At 41.8% G+C, this 19,859-nt stretch overlaps 1 protein-coding gene across 1 annotated transcript in view; it reads left to right on the top strand.

The window, feature by feature from the left end:
* The first annotated feature begins 1,592 nt into the window (after window positions 1-1,592).
* LOC125311298 (collagen alpha-1(XIX) chain) overlaps window positions 1,593-19,859 on the top strand; it is an 87,579-nt gene continuing 69,312 nt past the window's right edge. Inside the window, exons 1-12 of the mRNA XM_048269194.1 lie at window positions 1,593-1,760; window positions 3,095-3,219; window positions 4,076-4,150; window positions 4,386-4,479; window positions 8,583-8,706; window positions 8,836-9,111; window positions 9,473-9,553; window positions 10,332-10,451; window positions 10,934-10,996; window positions 15,057-15,101; window positions 16,574-16,627; window positions 17,553-17,597. Of these exons, the coding sequence (XP_048125151.1) occupies window positions 1,759-1,760; window positions 3,095-3,219; window positions 4,076-4,150; window positions 4,386-4,479; window positions 8,583-8,706; window positions 8,836-9,111; window positions 9,473-9,553; window positions 10,332-10,451; window positions 10,934-10,996; window positions 15,057-15,101; window positions 16,574-16,627; window positions 17,553-17,597 (1,104 nt within the window). The 5' untranslated portion in view covers window positions 1,593-1,758. The remainder of the gene's footprint in view (window positions 1,761-3,094; window positions 3,220-4,075; window positions 4,151-4,385; window positions 4,480-8,582; window positions 8,707-8,835; window positions 9,112-9,472; window positions 9,554-10,331; window positions 10,452-10,933; window positions 10,997-15,056; window positions 15,102-16,573; window positions 16,628-17,552; window positions 17,598-19,859) is intronic.

Consider the following 19,859-nt stretch of genomic DNA (forward strand, 5'->3'; position numbering starts at 1 on the left):
TGTATGTTCCTTGCTGTTCAATACCTTATATCTTTTTTCAGTTTTTTGCCCCTGGGTAAAACATTGCTGCTACATGAACTTTCTCCTTTTAGGTTCCACACAGACCCAATTAGCTCTAACTAGGAAACAGGGGGATAGAGATTGAGAGAACAGATAGGGCATCTGTTCCGAGGAAACTTTCCAGTTAAACCATGCTCTGAGCAATGATAGATAGATAGATAGATAGATAGATAGATAGATAGATAGATAGATAGATAGATAGATAGAGATACTTTATTTATCCAGAAGGAAATTAAGAAATTATATAATTTATGATATAATGATACAATGATATCATTTATTTATAAACATTTTCCCCCAGCAATACCCACTGAAGTTCTAGAATGTTCAAGGAGGGACACTCATCTCTTAAAAGGCTATCTGTTTTTTTTGTTTTTGTTTATTTGTATTGTAGGAACTTAAATTGTCTAGGGATTGTTTCAGAAATGAAGTCTCAGTCAGCCAGGAGTCAAGTCAGAAATCTCAGAGAGCTTTATTCACGAATCCGGAGACCTACTACAGTATGTATGTATGTTTGTTTTGAAGAAGCACAATGCTGAAATATTCTAATGTCAGATAAAACCCAGCATATGTACTAATGAGCAAGAACCATTGAAACAGTAGAGATTTTTGTAGAACAAGCTAACAGTATTGTAACATAACATCAACACTGTAATGTATATTTGTAAGTGCGGGATGTGGGGCAGACCATGTGGTGATAGTGTTACCAATCCATCACAGACCAACTTCATAAAGTAGCCTACGTTTCTACGTTTTCTCATGTTAAGAGCAGATGCATCTAATGGTTGATGGCGTAAACTTACATTTATATATTGACAATACAAAGCAGTTATATTTTAGACAAAACATGTCAGGCATTTCATCCAAGCCACCTCTAGTGCGTGGAAGTTCACCACTACGCCGTCCCACATACTTTCCTGAACTTATAATGAGACAGGCTTATTTCACACATTGTCAGTTATGAACAGCTGTATGGAAAGTGTCTTTGTGTGTGGTCTATATCTTTACAAATCGAAAGGAAAACGTAGGCTATAATCAAATAAATTTCAAGTCAATTCAACGAATAGTTGATAATATGTTCAGTTTAAATCTTTACTCAGACATTGCGAAACATTGGCATTTGACTCGGGTCGACTAAAATAGTCTCAAACTCATGCAACTGATAGCATGTCGGTCAAACATTTCATAATACAATAATACCATTCAAAAAGAGAAAACAAACATAGTCTATAAATTCCACCCATAGCACAATTAGACATAGGCTACAGTATGTGTCCCATTAAGTCAAAATAGCCTATGATAGCCTAATACTTCTGTCGCATATTACTAAAACAACTCCTGTATCCGTGGAATTTCTTAGCAAGCATTTCTCCTCTCAATAAAAAATAAAGTTGGAGTTTTTATATGGAGGGAAAAAAATATGAAACAATACGTGTTTCTTCTCGTGAAGTGACGCGTCATAGCAGCAGGCTGTCCTCAATGATAATACGGGCTCCGTCCGCTCTAAGTATTTTAGTAATGAGTGAGTGGGAGGGTCAGTCAGTGGGACTAATAAGGAGTAGGATCCTGCGTGTGATCCCATTCTCACTTTTTTATTTCCAAGTGAACTTTGGAATAGCATATTACGATAACATGTGGTCACAAAACCCTTAAAGGATTGTTTTTTTTTCTGTGATTCGGAGGAAAGTTCCGCGGCAGATGTAAGTGCGATGTCTCTTTGAGAAGTGTCATTGATCTAATGTGTTAGAGATGAACATCCCTATCAGAATGTCGTGCCTTCAGGACAGTGTTCAGGGTATCTAAGGGAGGTTTAGTTGTTTTGGTGAAGTGCATGCTCCAAATTTTAGGCACCAATTCCAATGCACGTCCGGTGGATCCGGCTATTTTACATCTTGGGAAATAAACAAGTGTTTTTCTGCTGTCATGATTAATGAATTAGCCTATCTGTTTGGAAGAACACGCACTGGGTCAGTTTACTGTGTCGTTTCTTTGTAAGTTGTTTCGCCACGATAATAAGTTTTTTGAAACGTTACATCTTGCTTATATGGAATATTGTCATTGTAGGCTATTTCAGAACATAGTAATGAATGATGGTATGTTCACAACAATTCTGATATTGTCAATCGGAACTACTTGCCATTGCATATTTCGTGGTTCTTTATCTGACAAGTTTTCAACTTTTTAACTCTGAGTCCATGCTATCTCCTGTGAGACACGAATCAACCGAGAAAGGCTACACTTACCATTGGCTCCGCTGCAGTGATGGACGTGGAAGATTTGGCTTCTCTCCTTCTGAGTCAAGATCCACGTGATCTATAGCAACTATTTATTAATGGGATATATGTTACTGCATATCCGAGACAGCTCTGAGACGGCGGATTCATGTTTCAGGTTCAAGTTCAAAACATAGGTCAACAGCCCTTTCTTGAGCGTTAAAAGCTTCCCCAGACACGTCCAAATGGCGTGCAGATTGTGCACAAACAGTATATGCACTGAAGAAATTACACACCAAAGTGAAATTACCTTTGAAAGACAAGAAAGCTATTCATCGCGTCAGTCTTTGGAATACAGTTAAATGCAACATTCATTTGAGCTGAATTGGTCTTCAAATGTTGAGCTTAACGTTTACAGTGATGGATTAAAATGCCAAATATCTGATCTCTTAATCTTGAATATTTCCACCTTGATTGACCAAATGCAATGTTTTGCAAATGTAGAGAATACCTGAGCCAAGAAGCAGTCATCTTAATCTTCCAATAAATCATGTTTTGCAAAGCAAGTCAAGTTGATAGTGATTCAGGGGGCCAAATGACATCACATTATTTTTGGCACTGGGTTGCATAGTGATTCTTAACCTGCATGTTTGATGTACAGAGGTGAAAGATTTTCCTATGAAGCCTCACATGAGAAAGAAAGTGTTTTCACATTGAAATATGGCTATATTGTCATCTCATCATCATTCGTCGTGTGTAAACATTCACATAAATAGTTGCATTTGTGTGAGCTGTCAGTCACTAAGTTGATATATTTCTAGGTTTCCAAGAAGTCTTTTCCTACCCTTGGTGGAGGACATGACTAACCTCCTGAAATGGACTGTCTTCCTATGGATTGTAAATACCATTCCTTTGAGCTGTGGAATGGCAGTAAATGAACGAATTGGTATGTATTCTGTTAACTAGCTGGTCTGATTTTACTCAAAGGACAACATTCTGTCTCTCTGTCTTCACTTATGTTTAGTCTGTCTGGGTCACCATGTTTAGCCCTTCTGCCTAACTAAAGAGGTCATTGCAGACCAGACTCAAGTTCAGTCAGCTGTTTTTCTCTAACACCCTCTGACAAGCTTATTTGCCCGTGGTGTTTGGATGACCTATAGTGTTAATGAATTGTTTGTGATGACAGACATCATGTAGACACATGGCTGACTAACTTTACTGCCTCTCATTGATGTCCACAACCCCCCCACAAAACAGAGGGCATGATGACACTGTATTACGACTCTGAGGCCTCACGTGTCTAATTACAACAGAGTGTTTAGTGACATCGCTATTGTCTGGCATCACCTTTTCCAAAGTAACGCAGGAGATTAGTTGAGTGCATGTCTTTTCTCCCATAGTGCATCAATGGCAGTTTGCTGGAACTCTGACTATGTTGTGCATGTTTGGAGAGCTGTCACAACAGCTGGACATATCAGGTTGAGACAACAAGGTTGAGACACAAGACCTCACCAAAAATGCGCCCATTAAGCCCTCATTAAGCCCCCTAAAAGTTCATTTCATACTGTATGTAGTCATGTATTATGCCCAAGTGTTAAAATGTGGTGGGTCTATGTTTCTTTTCTAGAAGTTGTAATGTAGTTTTCTACCCCTGTCAGAAATACTAAATGGGCTCTGTAGAAGTGGTCTTTTCATTGAAATGAAAGTTTGTGGAAAAACTCTCCACTCAATAACATTTCAGTATGAAATATGAAAGAGGCTAAGTTTTTAAGTAACGTCTGTTTGCGGTGTTTCATTTCTAGATCATTCTTGTCCTCCCTTGAAGCTGGAGGAGAGCAGGTTTGCATCAAGTATGACTGAAACGCATGAATTCACAGGTACTATGAAAAAACATATCCGTTTTCATCTGACAAATGAAAAACTATCCTGATGCCAGTTCAAGTTACGGATAAATGAGAAATATACTGTGCAGCATGATCAAAATTCATTGTTTGCAATATTTTGCGATGACTTCAGCTCGGAGTACAATTGCTGATATTTTGAGACAGTTTTGGCCACTGAAAATCTAACTCAAGCATATTTTTTTTTGTTCTTTTTCTTCGACCACTGCAGGATTTGATCTAGCTGAGAAGTTCCTGTTAAGAAAAGTTGTCGAGGACAGAGCAATGTTTCGCCTGGGCAGCAAGCCTCTCATTAAGCCCACAGAGTAAGTGCTCCGGGGAGGCTGGGCGTGAAGAGACAGTGGCTCGCCTGCTCCCTCTCTCTCTCTCTCTTTCTCTCTCTCTCCCTCTCTCTCTCTCTCTCTCTCTCTCTCTCTCTCTCTCTCTCTCTCTTTCTCTCGATGTCTCTGTGTGATTAGGCTGCTTTGGTTGTACTTGCACAATATTTGCACTAAGGCCCACAAATGGAAAGGTATTCCCATTGTGATTTTTACTTCTGTGGAACATGCCTAATTGCAGTCTGAAAACAAGTCAGTGGGATGTTGAGTATAAAATGCAAGCTATTAAAACCGTTTGGTTATCTATTTTCGGGCTTGATGAATGACTGTGGACTGAATGTACAGCACTGCAAAGCTGTCGGAGTAGTTTAGCAAGGCGCATTAAGCTATTAAACAGCTAAAGCCCCTTGCATGAAATCAGCACCCACACTGGCCACTGGAGGGTTGAAAACGTGCCAGGTTAATATTGGGTTTCCGTGCTGCAAACCAATATTTTCTCAGGGTGTAACTTTGCCTCCAGTTCAGCTGATATCCGGAAGAAAAAGCAGTATAACCGTTGCCTGCTTTCCTGGCGTGATGACATGAACTGACCCAGATATCACTTAGTCACTTGAGATAAATCTGCCTCCATTTGCTAATAAGAGTAAACTGTGATGGCAGCCCGTCTGAGTCTGTTGAATGGACACAGGGCAGGCCAAGGGAAAAGTCATAGAGGGCTGCACGTATGTTTTATTCGATAGATAAAAGAAGCGTTATGTAAGAATAGATCAAACAAACATATTTCATTAAACTGTGAGGTTACACGTTATTGCCTTCCTGTTCTCTTTGTCAGGCCTAGTGCTGTCATTTGCCCATACTGCTGTGTATGATGTTAAACGAGGAAATGATCATTTTGTGCACAATGACAGAAAATTGAATTCATGTCTTATGGTGTGCGTAATGTACTGTTTGATTAAATTCTAGATAATCTGCACACAGAAACACAAACGCTTGTTTTCGGAACTACTTAAATTTAGTGTTTTCCATATTCATGAGAAATTAATATTGTATATAATGTTGTGCACACACGTTGTTATTATACAGGTAATTACTGAGATGATTGGGATTAGCAGTAATCACACCCTCAGATGCTTATTCTCATGAGAGATAAATAAACACTTGGATAAAATGAAGGAATATTCCAGGGACCCATTTGCAGTGCACCCCAGCTGCTTCTCTACTGGAGTTTACAGGGTAGGGACACTGTTGATCCATTCTCCTCTGCCCTTCTTCTAACTGTGAAAAAGAACACCCAGTTGGTGTCCCAGGGAATGAGGAGGCTTGTGTATTTTTAGATTTTACACTATACTGTAAACACACCGTGCAGTCTCGGAGTCCTCCATGTCTGTAGAGAGGAATTGCTGCTGCAGGTGATTTGCGATCTATTCCATCGTCAAATCCCCAAGTCACTCCGGTCAGTCCCTGTTGTGTACGTATCTGGTTTTCCCCTGGCCCGTACCAGCTCACTGGGCTCTCTGGTAGTCTGCTAGTGTTTGTCTGCAGACTGGCACTGTAGGAGCAAAACACACCATAGAGAGAGAGAGAGAGAGAGAGAGAGAGAGAGAGATATAGAGGGAAAGAGAGAGAGAGAGAGAGGGTGAGAGAGATACCCCCCTCCCCCATCTTCAATTATCGGAACATTCTGACAGGTGATGGTGCTCGTCAGCTGGGGGGTAGAGGGAGCGAAGGAGCCCCATGCACAAACTCCAAACATCTCTCACTTTACCCTCAGGAAATGCAGGCAGGCTCATCTTTCGCAGTCTGGATCATGTTTGGCCACTGCCCAGCGCCTGCCAGCACTGCTCCCTACCAATGCAACTCTCTCTCTCTCTCTCACTTTTCACTCTCTCTTCCTACCAATGCAACTCTCTCTCTCTCTCTCTTTCACTTTTCACTCTCTCTTCCTACCAATGCAGCTCTCTCTCTCTCTCTCTCCTTCAGTCTCTCTCTCTCTTTTGGAGCACTTCCCTTTTATTTTGCCTGTAGTTTTGAGCAGTTTCTGTGAGGTTTTCGGTCTGTTGAAGAGTAGATGTTTTTGAAGTTCTCACAAAAAGACCAATTTTTGTGTCTGTGCAGAAGGTCTATTGAACACAGTACCTGTGATTTCAAAAAATCTATTTATTTGTCACTCACAGAGGATACATTTGACATTTGTATATAGTAAGTATAGCCTTTCAACCCCCAAAATGGTAATGTCATCATAAATATGTACCGTAACTATTGTAGTTTGTTTTGGGTGTTTACAGAAACTATTGCTCATGTTGTCCAATAGCATGTTTTGGCGAACACCCCCTCACCCTGCCTGTATTTTCTCTGGGAGATAATTGCACTCATTGGGTCATCATCGCAGCCTATAAAGTGCCCTCATGATGTACTTCAGGAGTCCCATATTTCCCGTTCCTGCACTCTCCAACTGAACTGAGGGCTAATCAATAAGCACAAGTATTTTAGTGTGACTTTATGAACTGATGGCTCAGCAACTTCAAAACCTTTAGAAAAATCTCAAGGCACCAGTTGTCCTGGAGCTTGATACTACAAAGCCAGCACTCTTGCTTTTATATGTATAACTAGTGGGATAGGGCTGGAATCCTAATTGCGTTCTTTCGCTCTTTCACGGGCCATCTCTGGAGAAAATCAGACTATTAAGGATGGCCTGGCCGCCACCGCCCCGCTACATGACTGGAGAGCCTTCGGGCCACACTTCTATCCACCCCGTCCACAGTCTATTCTCGTTGCACAAAAAAGCATTTGATCTTGCTGTGACTTAAAGTCAGCACATATATCATTTCAAATAATCTGCTGTTTCCACCGTTCCCACTGAGTGCCAGAGATACGTTTTGCAGGGGGAGAGTAGTACTGACTGAATAGAAAATGATCTATTGGAGCAAGTCCTAATTGTGAGCCTGTCTGAAGTACCCCTCCCTTCTTTACCATCTTTCTCTCTCTTTCTTTCTTTCCTTTTTTCTTTCTTTCTTCTTCTCTCTCTCTCTCTCTCTCCCTCTCTCTCATTCTCTTCCTCAGAGCCTCCACTCTGAAAAGGACTTCCTGGACTGCCTTTTTGTCATTGTAATATTTGCTGATTGTGTTTTGGTTCCCCAATTTTAGCTGATAAAGCATTTTATTATATCTTACCCTCTAGTTCTAGGCAATTAAGCACATTCTTTATGAAATGACGAGCAGCGCTTTACTGCTGGGGATGTGGGGGGAGGTGGGGGCCGATTCCTTTCTCAGAGCCTATGCATTGTAGTAAGAGTCTGTCAGGAGTTTCATTTAATCTTTTAAATTGCCTTTGACAGCTGTACTGCTCTCTAAGCTAATGGGAGAGCCCATTTGCATATGCATGAATAGGGGATGGAGGGAAGGCAAACAGACTTGCTGTTCTTCCAGTTTCATTTTCATATTCCCTCTGAAGGCACCGTACCTGCGGGTCAATATAGGTCATTGATTTTCTCTGTTTCTGTAAAGCAAGGCTTGTGCCATTAGAGTGCCTGTGGTCATGTGGATGAGAGTGGACGTTAACGTAAGACTTGCAGGATTGATCAAAGGCTTGAGTCGATAACAATTGTTTTTTTTTTTCCCCCATATTCTCCCAGAAACACCAAAGAGCTTAGATGAAATTTAGAAGGAATGCATGAATCATATTTTCCATAAATATCAAAGAGGTTTTCTTTTGTGTAGGCCTGTGTTGTGTCTGACTCCAAAAGCAGAAAAGTATTGGATCTGATTATTGGTATGCCTAAGAAGGTCTTACAGAAGCTCAGCTGTGTCTGAAGCAAGCAGGCTGATCAAGCCTTCCCTTGCGTAACTCTCTTAGAAAAAAAAAAAAAAAAAAAACATATACATTTTGGAGAACTCTTCTAGTTTGTACAAAACAAAACTGCAAGTCAGTTTTTCATATAAGAGCTGATCCACTGTTTGGACAGAGTAATGCATTTTTTCCCTGACAGCACTCAGCTTTTGTTTGGGGGACCTAAACAGTTTTTTTATATATATACTGTAAGTTTAACAACAAAGCCACCGTTAGACTTTCATTTTCACATTATTTTTTGCAGATTGGTTTTTCCGAATGGACTGCCAAGTGAATTCTCCATTGTTGCCACATTCCGGCTCCGGAAAACCACAAAGAAAGATCGCTGGTATCTCTGGCAGATATTTGATCAGTCGGGGACCAGTCAGGTAGGATATTCAGGTGATTTGTCCAAGAGATTGGAAAAGACGTATTTTTCCACATGACTGAAGTCAGTCCTCTCGACTCTCTGTAACTCATCTCGCATGTTTGTTCGGCTGCCCCCTCCCCCTGCACAGGTGTCTATCGTAGTGGATGGTGCCAAGAAAGTGGTGGAGTTCTCGTCCCTGGGCCTCCTGAAGAACAGCCTCCATCACACCTTCAAGAGCCGCGACTTGCACGCCCTGTTCGACCGGCAGTGGCACACGCTCGGTGTGGCCGTGCAGACCAGCATCGTGTCCATCTTCCTGGACTGCAAGCTGATCGAGCGGAGGCAGCTGGACGAGCGAGATTCCACGGACATGCGCGGGCGCACCCTCATCACCACGCGTGTAGAGGACGGCAGGCCGGTGGACGTGAGTGAAGCCACCTCTTTTCTCTTTAGCTGTGAAAAAGACATTGGTGATTCCTACAGGTGATTTTCTGTCAGTAAGTCAATAGAGCATCATCATCATCTGAAAATCTTGGCAATGAATATAGCAATGTAATGTTGCAACAGTTAAGGAATAAATTGCTACAAAGAACATGATGAATAAGCACATTATACTAAGTAACAGGGGTTTTCTGATGATTTGTCGGACATTTTGATTGTAAACACTGACAGTTGTGTCAGTGTAGCTTATAGAGACAGTGAAAACACTACCAGTATATTGATATTGAATTCCACCTTTTATAATCTAACACTCTCTGCATGCTGTCCGCTTTGTTTTGGTACAGATTGAACTGCAGCAAATCTTAATCTTCTGCGATCCTCAACTGGCAGAGATGGTAAACTGCTGCGAGGCCCCTGGGTCCACGGTAAGAGCTACCCTGTCAAATCACCCATAATATTTAAAGTGCATTTCTGTAGTTGGCTGCCAATTTCTATGTAAACTTATCCATTAAGGTACGGCAAGATAAATATTTAATAAAAATGAATCATAAATAGGACTATAATTTTAACACATATATTTTACTTCTAAACAGAGGCAAATGTTTTCTTGTAAGAATCACAGTGTAGTAGTGTTTCGGCACCCACAGTAGATTTACATTTGTATTTGATGATACGAGACTTGGTTAGTGTTTGCGTCTTCATTACTGGGTGGGTGAGCTAGTGGTCTGACTGTCAGGACCATCTGAGTTAGTATTTATGGTTCTGGAACAACTCCCGGTCGCTGGTTGTTTTCGTCACAGGAGTATCTTGCAATGTCTCGAGAGCTCTAGAGCTCAGGTCTCTCCTCAGCTCATGTTCCTCAGGATCAATTAAGAAAGACTCTGTGCTCGTGTGAGCAGTGACAGAGGACATCATTAGCCGTCTGCCATTAGCGTGTTAATAGCTATGCTGTTAAACCAGGGTTATGTTACTTAGCTCTCGCGCAGAGGCTGGATGTAAATATGCATCGGAATCCACCGAGCCCTAAACACGCTGTCAAACACTCCCTACACACACACACACACACAAATAATTGCAGCGTTTGAGATAAAAAAAAAAAGGCTGTTTGTTTTCAGGGTAATCGTTTACTGGGATGTCTTTAGGGCTGGCTCTCAGCCGAATTAGTCCGGCCGAATCACTAAAGCACTCCATCATTTTGAACAGTGTTCGCCCAAGGAGGTGCCGGCTGTTACGCGTCCTCCCACGGTCACGGGCTACCTTCCCAGAATGCTCTCGCAGCCCATGCTCCAGTCCGGCGACAAGTGCCAGTGCTCTGCGGAGAAGGTGAGGCTGTTTTTTTTTTCCTTCTCTCAATTACGCCCACGCTGCACCATGCAACTGCATACATTAGTGCCTGCGGGCGCAGCAGTGGGTCTGGGAGTCCATGGCTGAAAGGTAGCGCTGCACGCTAAAGCCAATGTCCAATTAGAAGGCCCAGCTCTGTCTGATGTGTGTTCTTGGACGCTGGCCAGAGGCAGAAATAAAAGCTTATTAGCCACAATTTGGCACAAACGAGCGGGTGTTTGGTGGGAGACATGTTCTTAATCACTTGTCGTGTCCCACTAATCTTCTCTGAAGTACACAGAGATAGAAGTTCATTGAAGTCTGGTAGGAGATGTCTGTTGGAATTTCTGTCACACCGTTAAGGTTAACTTTGACAGCATCCACAGGAAGGAAGGGGAAAAAAAGAATTTGTTTACTCTCCATTAAAGTCACATCATTTGAGTCTGACTTTGTTTTTTTTATTATTATTATTATTCCTGAAGGGAGATCCGGGCTTGCCAGGATTGGCAGGACTTCCAGGACAAAAAGGAGATAAAGGCGACAGGGTAAGAGTAATCCATTTAACCTTTAGAGTTTGTTTGTGCACTTCTTTTATTCTTCTCGTAGCGGAACAGTACTTAGGCTTGCGTACTGATGTCAGAGGACACACCGATGTCTAGGCCAGCTGTTTTTAAATACTGCACTTTTTACATGTTCACACACTTGGTGCTATTTCACATGAGATATTCTTCACAAAACAACTGCCTGACTGCCTGGCTGCCCGAGAGCAGTCGAGTGTTTGTCTAGAAAGCCTTTGGGGGTAATCTGGGCTGTCTAGAAAGCCTTTGGGGGTAATCTGGGCTGGCTCCAGCAATACCCGTGCTGTCTTGGAGAGAGTAGAGGCCCTTAGTTGGGGAATGAGAGGAATTCATTTGGATGAACAGGTGGTGATATGCCTATTAAGACCAGATGGCCTTTGAGGTCAGTGGCCCAATTACGACGTTGTGGTTCCACGGACGAGGACATTTTTCAGGACCGTGGTTTGTTTTGTTTTCGGCTGGCACTCCGGAATTCCTGTTGGGAACAGCGAGGATCGCTGGACTTTAAATCACTGTACCTACAACACTGGCTTGCCGTGAGGAGGGAGAATTGAGCTCTTTTGGCCACAGTCTCTCTGTAATTAGTATGTTCTTCGTTTGGAAAGTGGCATTGAGTTTGTTACCAAATTCATTAGGGATGAAGAGAGGAAAGTTAATTTTATTGATTTGTCTTTGTTTGCTAGCTCAAATACTTTCCTCAGAGATCAATTACGGTGACCCTTTGTGTAAACACATTTGAAAAGCTTTTTGAAAGTCAACAAAAGTTGCAGCCCAGCCTACTAGTGATTAGAAAACAATTTTCTCATCCTGTCTGCCTTTATTGACACACATTTCGTAGAAGCTGAACTGTTTTTTCACGGCTTTGCATTTGAAAAGCTTTATGCAATGCAAAGGGGATATGAATCACTGTCATCAATAATCTTGGCATCAATTATCTCATCAACACAAAGAGCAATTATCTCTAATTAGTGCTCGGGGCAAGTGCTGCCAAATCTTAGTTAGAGGATAACAGTGCAGACTTTTCTCTTCCGTGGTTCTGTCCAGCGTGTATTCATTAAATATTCAATAACATTGATCTGGACAAAAATGAAATTGTTTGACCTTTCATCCACTCCCCTACTCCAATTTCATTAATTTGTTGTCCAGATGAAATTAGACAGAAAACTGCTCCACTGGTGGGACGGAGAATGATAAGTTATTATTACCTCCAATTAGTTTGGATGCTTTATAATCAAGTGATGGAGAATGCTTTCTGAGATGAGATGAGTTCCAGAAAGCAGGTGTGGAACAAAGCTGTCAAAGTAATTCAGAGACCACATATGCGGTGACTGAAAGTGATCATCTTATGCCTAAAGGTATTATTTGCTCTAACTGCTGATAGTCTAATCAGGTCTAGGGAGTGAGAGAGCTTGGGTATAGATCACTCTATACAGCTTGAAGGCAGAGTTGCGCATGTCATTCAAAGCTATTGTTTGACAGAGGGCTTATCAGGTTTACAGGGTTTTAAACTGGCAGGCTTTGAATGTTTGATGTCCCTTTAGAATAGCAGTGAGCTCTACACGGATATTCATAGAACAAGTCCGGTGCTCAGCAGTGAATGCAAAAGCAATTTGTAAAGATCCTAAAATGTTGTATGTGATCCATCTTTCGAGAAGTGTCATGCACTTTTTTATCATCTGACTTTTCTGGGATAATAGCCCAGCAGTCACCCAACAAAAGAATTCATGCCACCTAACTCACCAATGAAGCCCATACCAGCATCCATCCATCTGTACAAAGCTGGAGCTTGTTAACAGGCGGACATCATTGTTTAACAGAGTGCTTTTGAAACAGCCATTATGGCTCTGAGTGGAATCTCTCCAGCTGGGAGGCTTTGTTCATTGAGTGTCATAAAGATGCATCTACTGCCTAGCTTACGCCACCATCACTGATCTGTTTTCTGATGAACTTTTGCTCCAGTTTTGCGTTTCACTAAGACTCAGAGCAGAGGGCTAACCTACAGTTCCTTAGATCAGGGAATTCATGAATAGAAACATGTCTTTTTGGCAGTGCCTAAAGAAAGATAAAAAAAACCCTGCATTAACCATGAATGAAGCACGTTTGTCATGCATTTAGGGATTTAGGGAGTATCCTGCTGTGTGCGTGTATTCTGTCATTGCTTCTTGGGAGAAAGGCATTTGAATACGACTAACTGAAGAGTCAACTTAATATCAAACACATTTCACGCTCATAGTCAAGGATATCATTTGTCCTCCATCTTCGATCACTTCGACACTATTTTTTTTTCTGCTTACTTTTGCACAAGAATGACAAAAACACTCAAGTTATGGAAACTGGAGATGAATAAATACATATAAATCTGCCCGGTGTAAAAATCCTTCTGGGATGTGAAGTGCTAATAGACACAAAAGACTGGCACAGACTTGCAAAGACTCGCGCTTCACATGCTGTGCTAACATGCGTGACCTCCATTAAAGCAAGAAGCTAGAGGTACTGTAGGACATGTGAACAGTGCCTGATCTGACTGTGCGATGTGAAGTGAACAATGTCAGATATAAGGCTGCCGGGGCAAAGCTAAGAGCTGAGCGTCAACTGGACATATCTGGAACAAATTAATCAAGACATTTTGTAGTAATGGGCTATGTTTGCCCAAGTCTGTCTGACATGAACCTACAAGAAAAGCTTGCCACGTGTTGTCATTACCAGAGAATATTGAATAGCATTTAATTAATATTGTTGGCAAATTGGTTTTCCTCCTTGCATGGTATAACACACTAACATTTACTATGGTTTTTGTCTCTCTCATGATTATGACCTACACGGGAAGGTTTTAGCAGGATTACAGTATGTGTTGACGTCCTGTTGAATATCATTCATTATCATGTTGAAAGTCATGGGGAAGACCTTAATTCTGTTGGCAAGGATTACAAACCCCTAGTTAATCCACAGTCCTTCAGGAAATCGAGGAGATAAGTTGTGGGCAGTTAGGATGTGGCTTCCACTAAAGAAAATCCATTTTTCGTGGTCTTGCTCCTAAATCCTAGTATTAGCAGATATGCAGTCTCTGCAAGCACAAAAGCACTAAAAGTAGGCCTAGTATTATGCCATAAATTAAGATCTTACTGTACAACTGATGTTTTTCACAGTGCTTTCAAAAGTACTATCCTCCTTATCCCCTGCATATGTCCTCTGTATTGTCCACTGATATTAGGACCAGTAATCTTAAGAACATCTTAAGAGTGTGGATCTGCTAAAAGCAACTTATTTTATTATATTTATATTATATATAGATATTTATCTATTTAACATATGGAATTATTCATTTGCCCTTTGACCACCAGAGTAACAATCATCTGAATTGATCCAACACATCATCTGCATTTATTAAGCATTCTTCCATTATCATTAGAAGTTAGGGTTGAGAAGTGCATTATATGATCCTTATGGCAAAGCATGTCCCTGTTCACTTATAGGTCAAACTCTCTAGTATGTGGCTGAACTCACATCCACGCACACACACACACACACACACACACACACACACACACACACACACACACACACACACACACACACACACACACACACTCACACATGTCTTAGTAGCAATGCAATTTACAATGTGTTTTCACTTGGTCAGGCAAGTCCATTGTGCAGCGAAGCACGTCCAACGAGGTCACTATGTATGTCTGGAAGCATGCGGCCTCCCAATTAATGGGTAATATTATACAGTTGCAGCTGCCTGGTCCACTGTGTTAAAAAGGGGGCCCTGCAACAGCTGTAACGATCTGCTGGAGAATAGCAGCACCATGAAGTGACCCTTCAAATCCACTTACTAATGTGTCAGCAAGGGACTGTCCTTTACTGCCCATCCCCCCGTTCCCTACCTCCACAGCTGGATGAGGCAGACAGCACCAACCGTAGCCTGCAGAGCTACGTCCACTCTTCCTCATGGCCTCATGGGAATTCTATGCATGTGAATTAGCACTGACTCATTTGCTAACTAGCTGTTTTTTTTTTGTTCCAGGGCGAGACTGGAGAGGATGGATACCCAGGAAACCCTGGCATGAAGGTATGGCGCTCTGAAGCATCTCTTCTGGGTTACTGCTGCCGTTGGCAGACAAGTTGGCGCGTCAATGGGCCGCTGAGATGTATGCCAGACCTGTTAGCTTTTCCAGCTCCTGCAAAGCCATTCTGAGTTGTATTCTCGGCTCCGTGGCGTATTTCATTGTACAATTAGCAGAATGAAGTGCTCTTCCTTAAACAAAAACCATCACCTTTGTTCGTCTTGATGCCTTTTTACTCCTTCAGCTTTTAATAGGAATCTCTCTCTCTCTCTCTCTCTCTCTCTCTCTCTCTTTCTCTCTCGGTTAATTAGTATGACAAATTCATGAAGTACACAATAATATTGCCTATAGCCTAGTACTGCATCTGTATGCATCAGTGAAGGTATATCTGCTGTAAAAAAGATTCTTCCAACTCACACAATGTGACAGTAAGCAAAAAAAAGTCCATAGCTAACTTCAGTTACAGAACGTACAAGTTTGACAATGAAAGCTAAAGTCTGTTCTAAGAAGTCCGAAAGCCATTGCATTCTCTCAGGAAGTGCATCTCTGGGTATGACGGCCCCTGATGGCTCTGTTGACACAGCATGCCCCTTTTCGGGAGCCAAGATCTTTCATATCTTTCAGTTTGAATGGCCAGGCTGTGCTCAGTCAGTCAGGGCTTTTTCAATGAGCTTCTTTGTTTAAATTCAATCTTAGCCTGAGCTCAGATATGCAAGCAGAACACCACAATGTTTAAGAATGAGACTGCATTGCGTTTCACTTTGTGTAAGAAAATATTCCTGTTCTGTTTGGTTGATGCTAGCAGTTTTTTTGTGTCAGGTTAATCCCAATAGAAAGAACTTTGGTATGATGCATCTATGATAATGTGTGTTAGTAATGTTAAAACTCAAAATCAGCTGGGAGCTGATTGACTCTTCCCGATGGTCCACTTTTGGCCCTGTCTCCCACTTTTCTTCCCATTACAATATCTCTCAGTTATTTTTCTTATAAGCAATATTTCTGAAATGCATTGGGATTAGGAGAGCAGCATGTTCATGTGCATAATCACACCCAATATATCTCCTCGTATCCCGTGGGGATTCAGCAAGGGACCATGGAGGGATTTCTCACAAGCCACACTTCAACAATAAATATATTCATTGCCGCGTGTAGAGGATGTGCTAATCCAAGACGTGTTTCCATGGCGGATGTTAAGATAGCTGTGTGGGGACATATTAGCTCATGTAACACGATCCAATCGAAGGACATCGCGTTTAAATTGTAAAGCTCTACCACTGGACATTTGTCTTGCCTCATGAGGCCCAACATTTGGCAACAGTGACTCTCTCTTTGCAACACTATGTGTGTTAGGCTAAAATAGAACTTCACAAGTCTGACACTCAGAGATATATTTGATGATTGATGATTATTATGCTGTTGTCACTTCCACCCCTCATATAGTAAGTCTTTGGTAATGTTTTTTCTTTTTCTATCTTAGGGGGATAAAGGTTCTCAAGGTTTCCCTGGTTTGGATGGCTTGCCTGGGAGTAAGGTAGGCCTATGTCATGTAATCCCAACACAGATAAATCATGTCCTTCGACATGTTTGTCCCATGTTTATGCGGCAACCTAAAATGTAGGCATCTCACCACACCCCTGAATAAGATTTTAAAGCCCAATAAAAATGGCTCCCTGAAATAGAATAGTGTGCGGTCCTTATCACCCTACAGTAGCCATGAACTGTATGTGTTACGCTAGTCGCCTTGCTCACGCTGTCCCATGGAAACTGGGGCATCAAGATAATCCAAACAATTTATATTCTGCGAGGGGCTCCTTTTTTCCCGCCAAAAAAAAAACTGATTGTTTAGCCACTAGAGTCTGTGTGGAGATATGAAGTACCTCAGGACTAAAGCAAATATAATCTGTAGAAAGGGATCAGGTTAAATCACCGCAGTGAAATCTTCTACCTCAGCCGGTGTGGATTATCCAGTTTCAAAATAAAGTGTCTTGAGTTGTGGGATATTGATCGCCGCATGGCTTCCATAATGCACTTCCGCCCGCACAATGGCTAGCTGTGTAAAGTTCAGCTTGGATCGTCTCTGTGGGAAGCTCAGTAGCTCAGAACCAGAAAAAAAAACATACAGAACAGTAAATTTACTTTTGCGCTAGGTGAATGTCTCCTATGACCTTTTGGAGTGTTATTATACAATCTGTTAAAGTCATGGAATGAAACAAAATAAAGGTATCATGTTTGCAATCCTCTGATATCTTGAGGTTTCACAACTATAAATGTGCTACTGTGATACTTAATGCATGGAATGCATCAAACCTTAAGCAAGTGACTATTATTGCACTAGTGCATGTTTAATATTGTATCAAAACAAATGGGGCAATGTGGAGCCCGTCCCAGGGACTGTGGCGAACATGACAGCAGACATTTCAGGGCTTTCATGCTCTCCATCTGTTTGCTTCTTGCAGGGCGAGGTGGGGTCAGATGGAGCGAAAGGAAGCGTTGGAGAAAAGGTGAGTGCCTGCCAGACTGGCTTCCCACTGCATCATGGGAGTTCCCTGAATGGCTCTGGGTGATTAATCCCTTCCCCGTCAGAAGAGCATGTTTGGATTTGAGTACAACAGGCATTATGCAGGCTTTTGCTATGCAAGGCGGCAGACACAAGTCGGAATCAGATGGGTTTCTGAGTCGCAGACAGAGAGGCAGTGTTTGAGGATGAATCAGAGCCTAATCCTGATCGATTAGGATTGTTTTCACACGATTAGAGGATGCTCTCGCCCTCTGTAAAACTATGTAGAATGACATGGGGCATCACACTTGTATTCCTGATATGTCTGATGGATTTGATTGTTTGGTTGCTCAGATGGTACAAACTGTTGGTGTCATTTCAGCAATGTGTCTCTCTCTTGTAGGGCTACTGACTCTAGGTCAGTCAGTCCTATGCAGTGTTTGGAATAACGCCGTTTAAAAGAACGGCGTTAGGTAACGACGTTATTTTTTCACTAACGGGGTAATCTAACGAATTACTTTTCCCGTCGTTACAACGCCGTTAACGTTACTGGACGTTAAATGCGGTGCGTTACTATGCATTGATTGAATAAACTGTGTAATCCGAACGCACCCTGGCTCACAACTAGTGAGGAGGTGGGTTAATAACGACGTAAGCGATTATGATTGGCTAAGGCAGAGTCATGTTTCATGATAGCCAATCAGAGCCAGTGTTTTTACACACTTGCCAGCACACGTGCCACACACACACACAACAGCTAAAAGATTCAACAAAACAGTAGAGGTCAGGAGCAATCCAAAAAGTTGGCATTTTCAAGGTGGAGATATAAGCACTACTTCAAATTCATCAAGGCAAGAACGTGCATGTAATGTGTACATTATGTCCAGGAGCGACCATTGTAAGCAACTCTAATTTATGAAGCATCTCACACACGCATCTAAAGATAGTGGCCCAAAACACCGATACCTCCACCACAGATGATAGCTCACCATCCACTAGCAAATAAGGACTCGGAGCAAAGTCATCCAAGCAGCAAAAGTTAGATCTTTCTGCCTCATAACAAAAACCTATGACACAGGCGGAAGTCAACCGTAGGTCTGTCGATGTGCAATATCTTGAATTTCCCCTTGGGGATCAATAATCTATCTATCTATCTATCAATCTAATAAATATCGAAAGTTATGTAGCCTACAAACACCTGTCTGTTCCACTCATTTCAACTGGCTGCTCAAAACTGCTCAATAAATCCAAATTCTTTGACATATAGCAACTTTTTTTTGTAACAGTAACGCAAATAGTTACTTTCCCTGGTAACGATTTACTCTTATCATAGAGTAATTCAGTTACTAACTCAGTTACTTTTTGGAACAAGTAGGGAGTAACTACAACTAATTACTTTTTTAAAGTAACGTTCCCAACACTGGTCCTATGCTTTCCATTTCTGAAGACACGTGCAGTGTGACGTTACAGAAAGCTCTGAAATGTTTCAGGAAGCAATGCAGGATGCAGGGGAAGATTGCAAAAGAGGATGAGGTGTCTCTGAGGGTGTGTGTATGTGTGTGTGTGTGTGCAAGGGCGCCTGCAGGAATTAATCCTATGGTACGCACACCCATCACCCCTCCCCCCCTCAAAAAAAAAAATCACTCGTGAACAATATTTGTCCGTTTTAGGTCCGTGCATTGGTCAGTCAGCAAAAAAGTAGCCTACATAGCATAACAACATCCACATACAATAATACAACGACAACGTCTACAATGACCTATTCATTTGGACAACTTGATACAGCCCTATACAGGCTAAAGTTACCTTTAGTTTTGTTCTAGCGTAACGTGACGTCTGGCTTTAGTGCAGTCTAACGTTCTGACAAGCACACCAATTGCCTACCTTGTTCTTGTCCATCTGGAATAACTCCTAGCTTTGCTGCCTCCATCCTTTCTGTTTTCGTTGTTTAAAACTTGTGATATCCATGATGAGTATTGAGTTAGTGAATTAGCTCAACATTGTGTGCTGATAACCATATATAGATAGCCGAGTAAAAGAAAACAACAAGTAGCCTATTGCGTGCCTGCGTGGGTATTCTCTCTCCTGCCAAAACAAAATGTGTGCACGTTATTTTGATAACGTGTTCACTAACTTTACGTAATAGAAAATGGTAAATAGCCTGATGGCATGCAGCTAATGGGATACTTTGCATAGTTGGGAAGGTATGGTAGGCCAATTTGGTGTGAATACACACACACACAAGGGAAATTTTCTCTCGCTGTTG

Source organism: Alosa alosa, chromosome 18, assembly GCF_017589495.1.
Source record: "Alosa alosa isolate M-15738 ecotype Scorff River chromosome 18, AALO_Geno_1.1, whole genome shotgun sequence".
NCBI lineage: Eukaryota > Metazoa > Chordata > Actinopteri > Clupeiformes > Clupeidae > Alosa > Alosa alosa.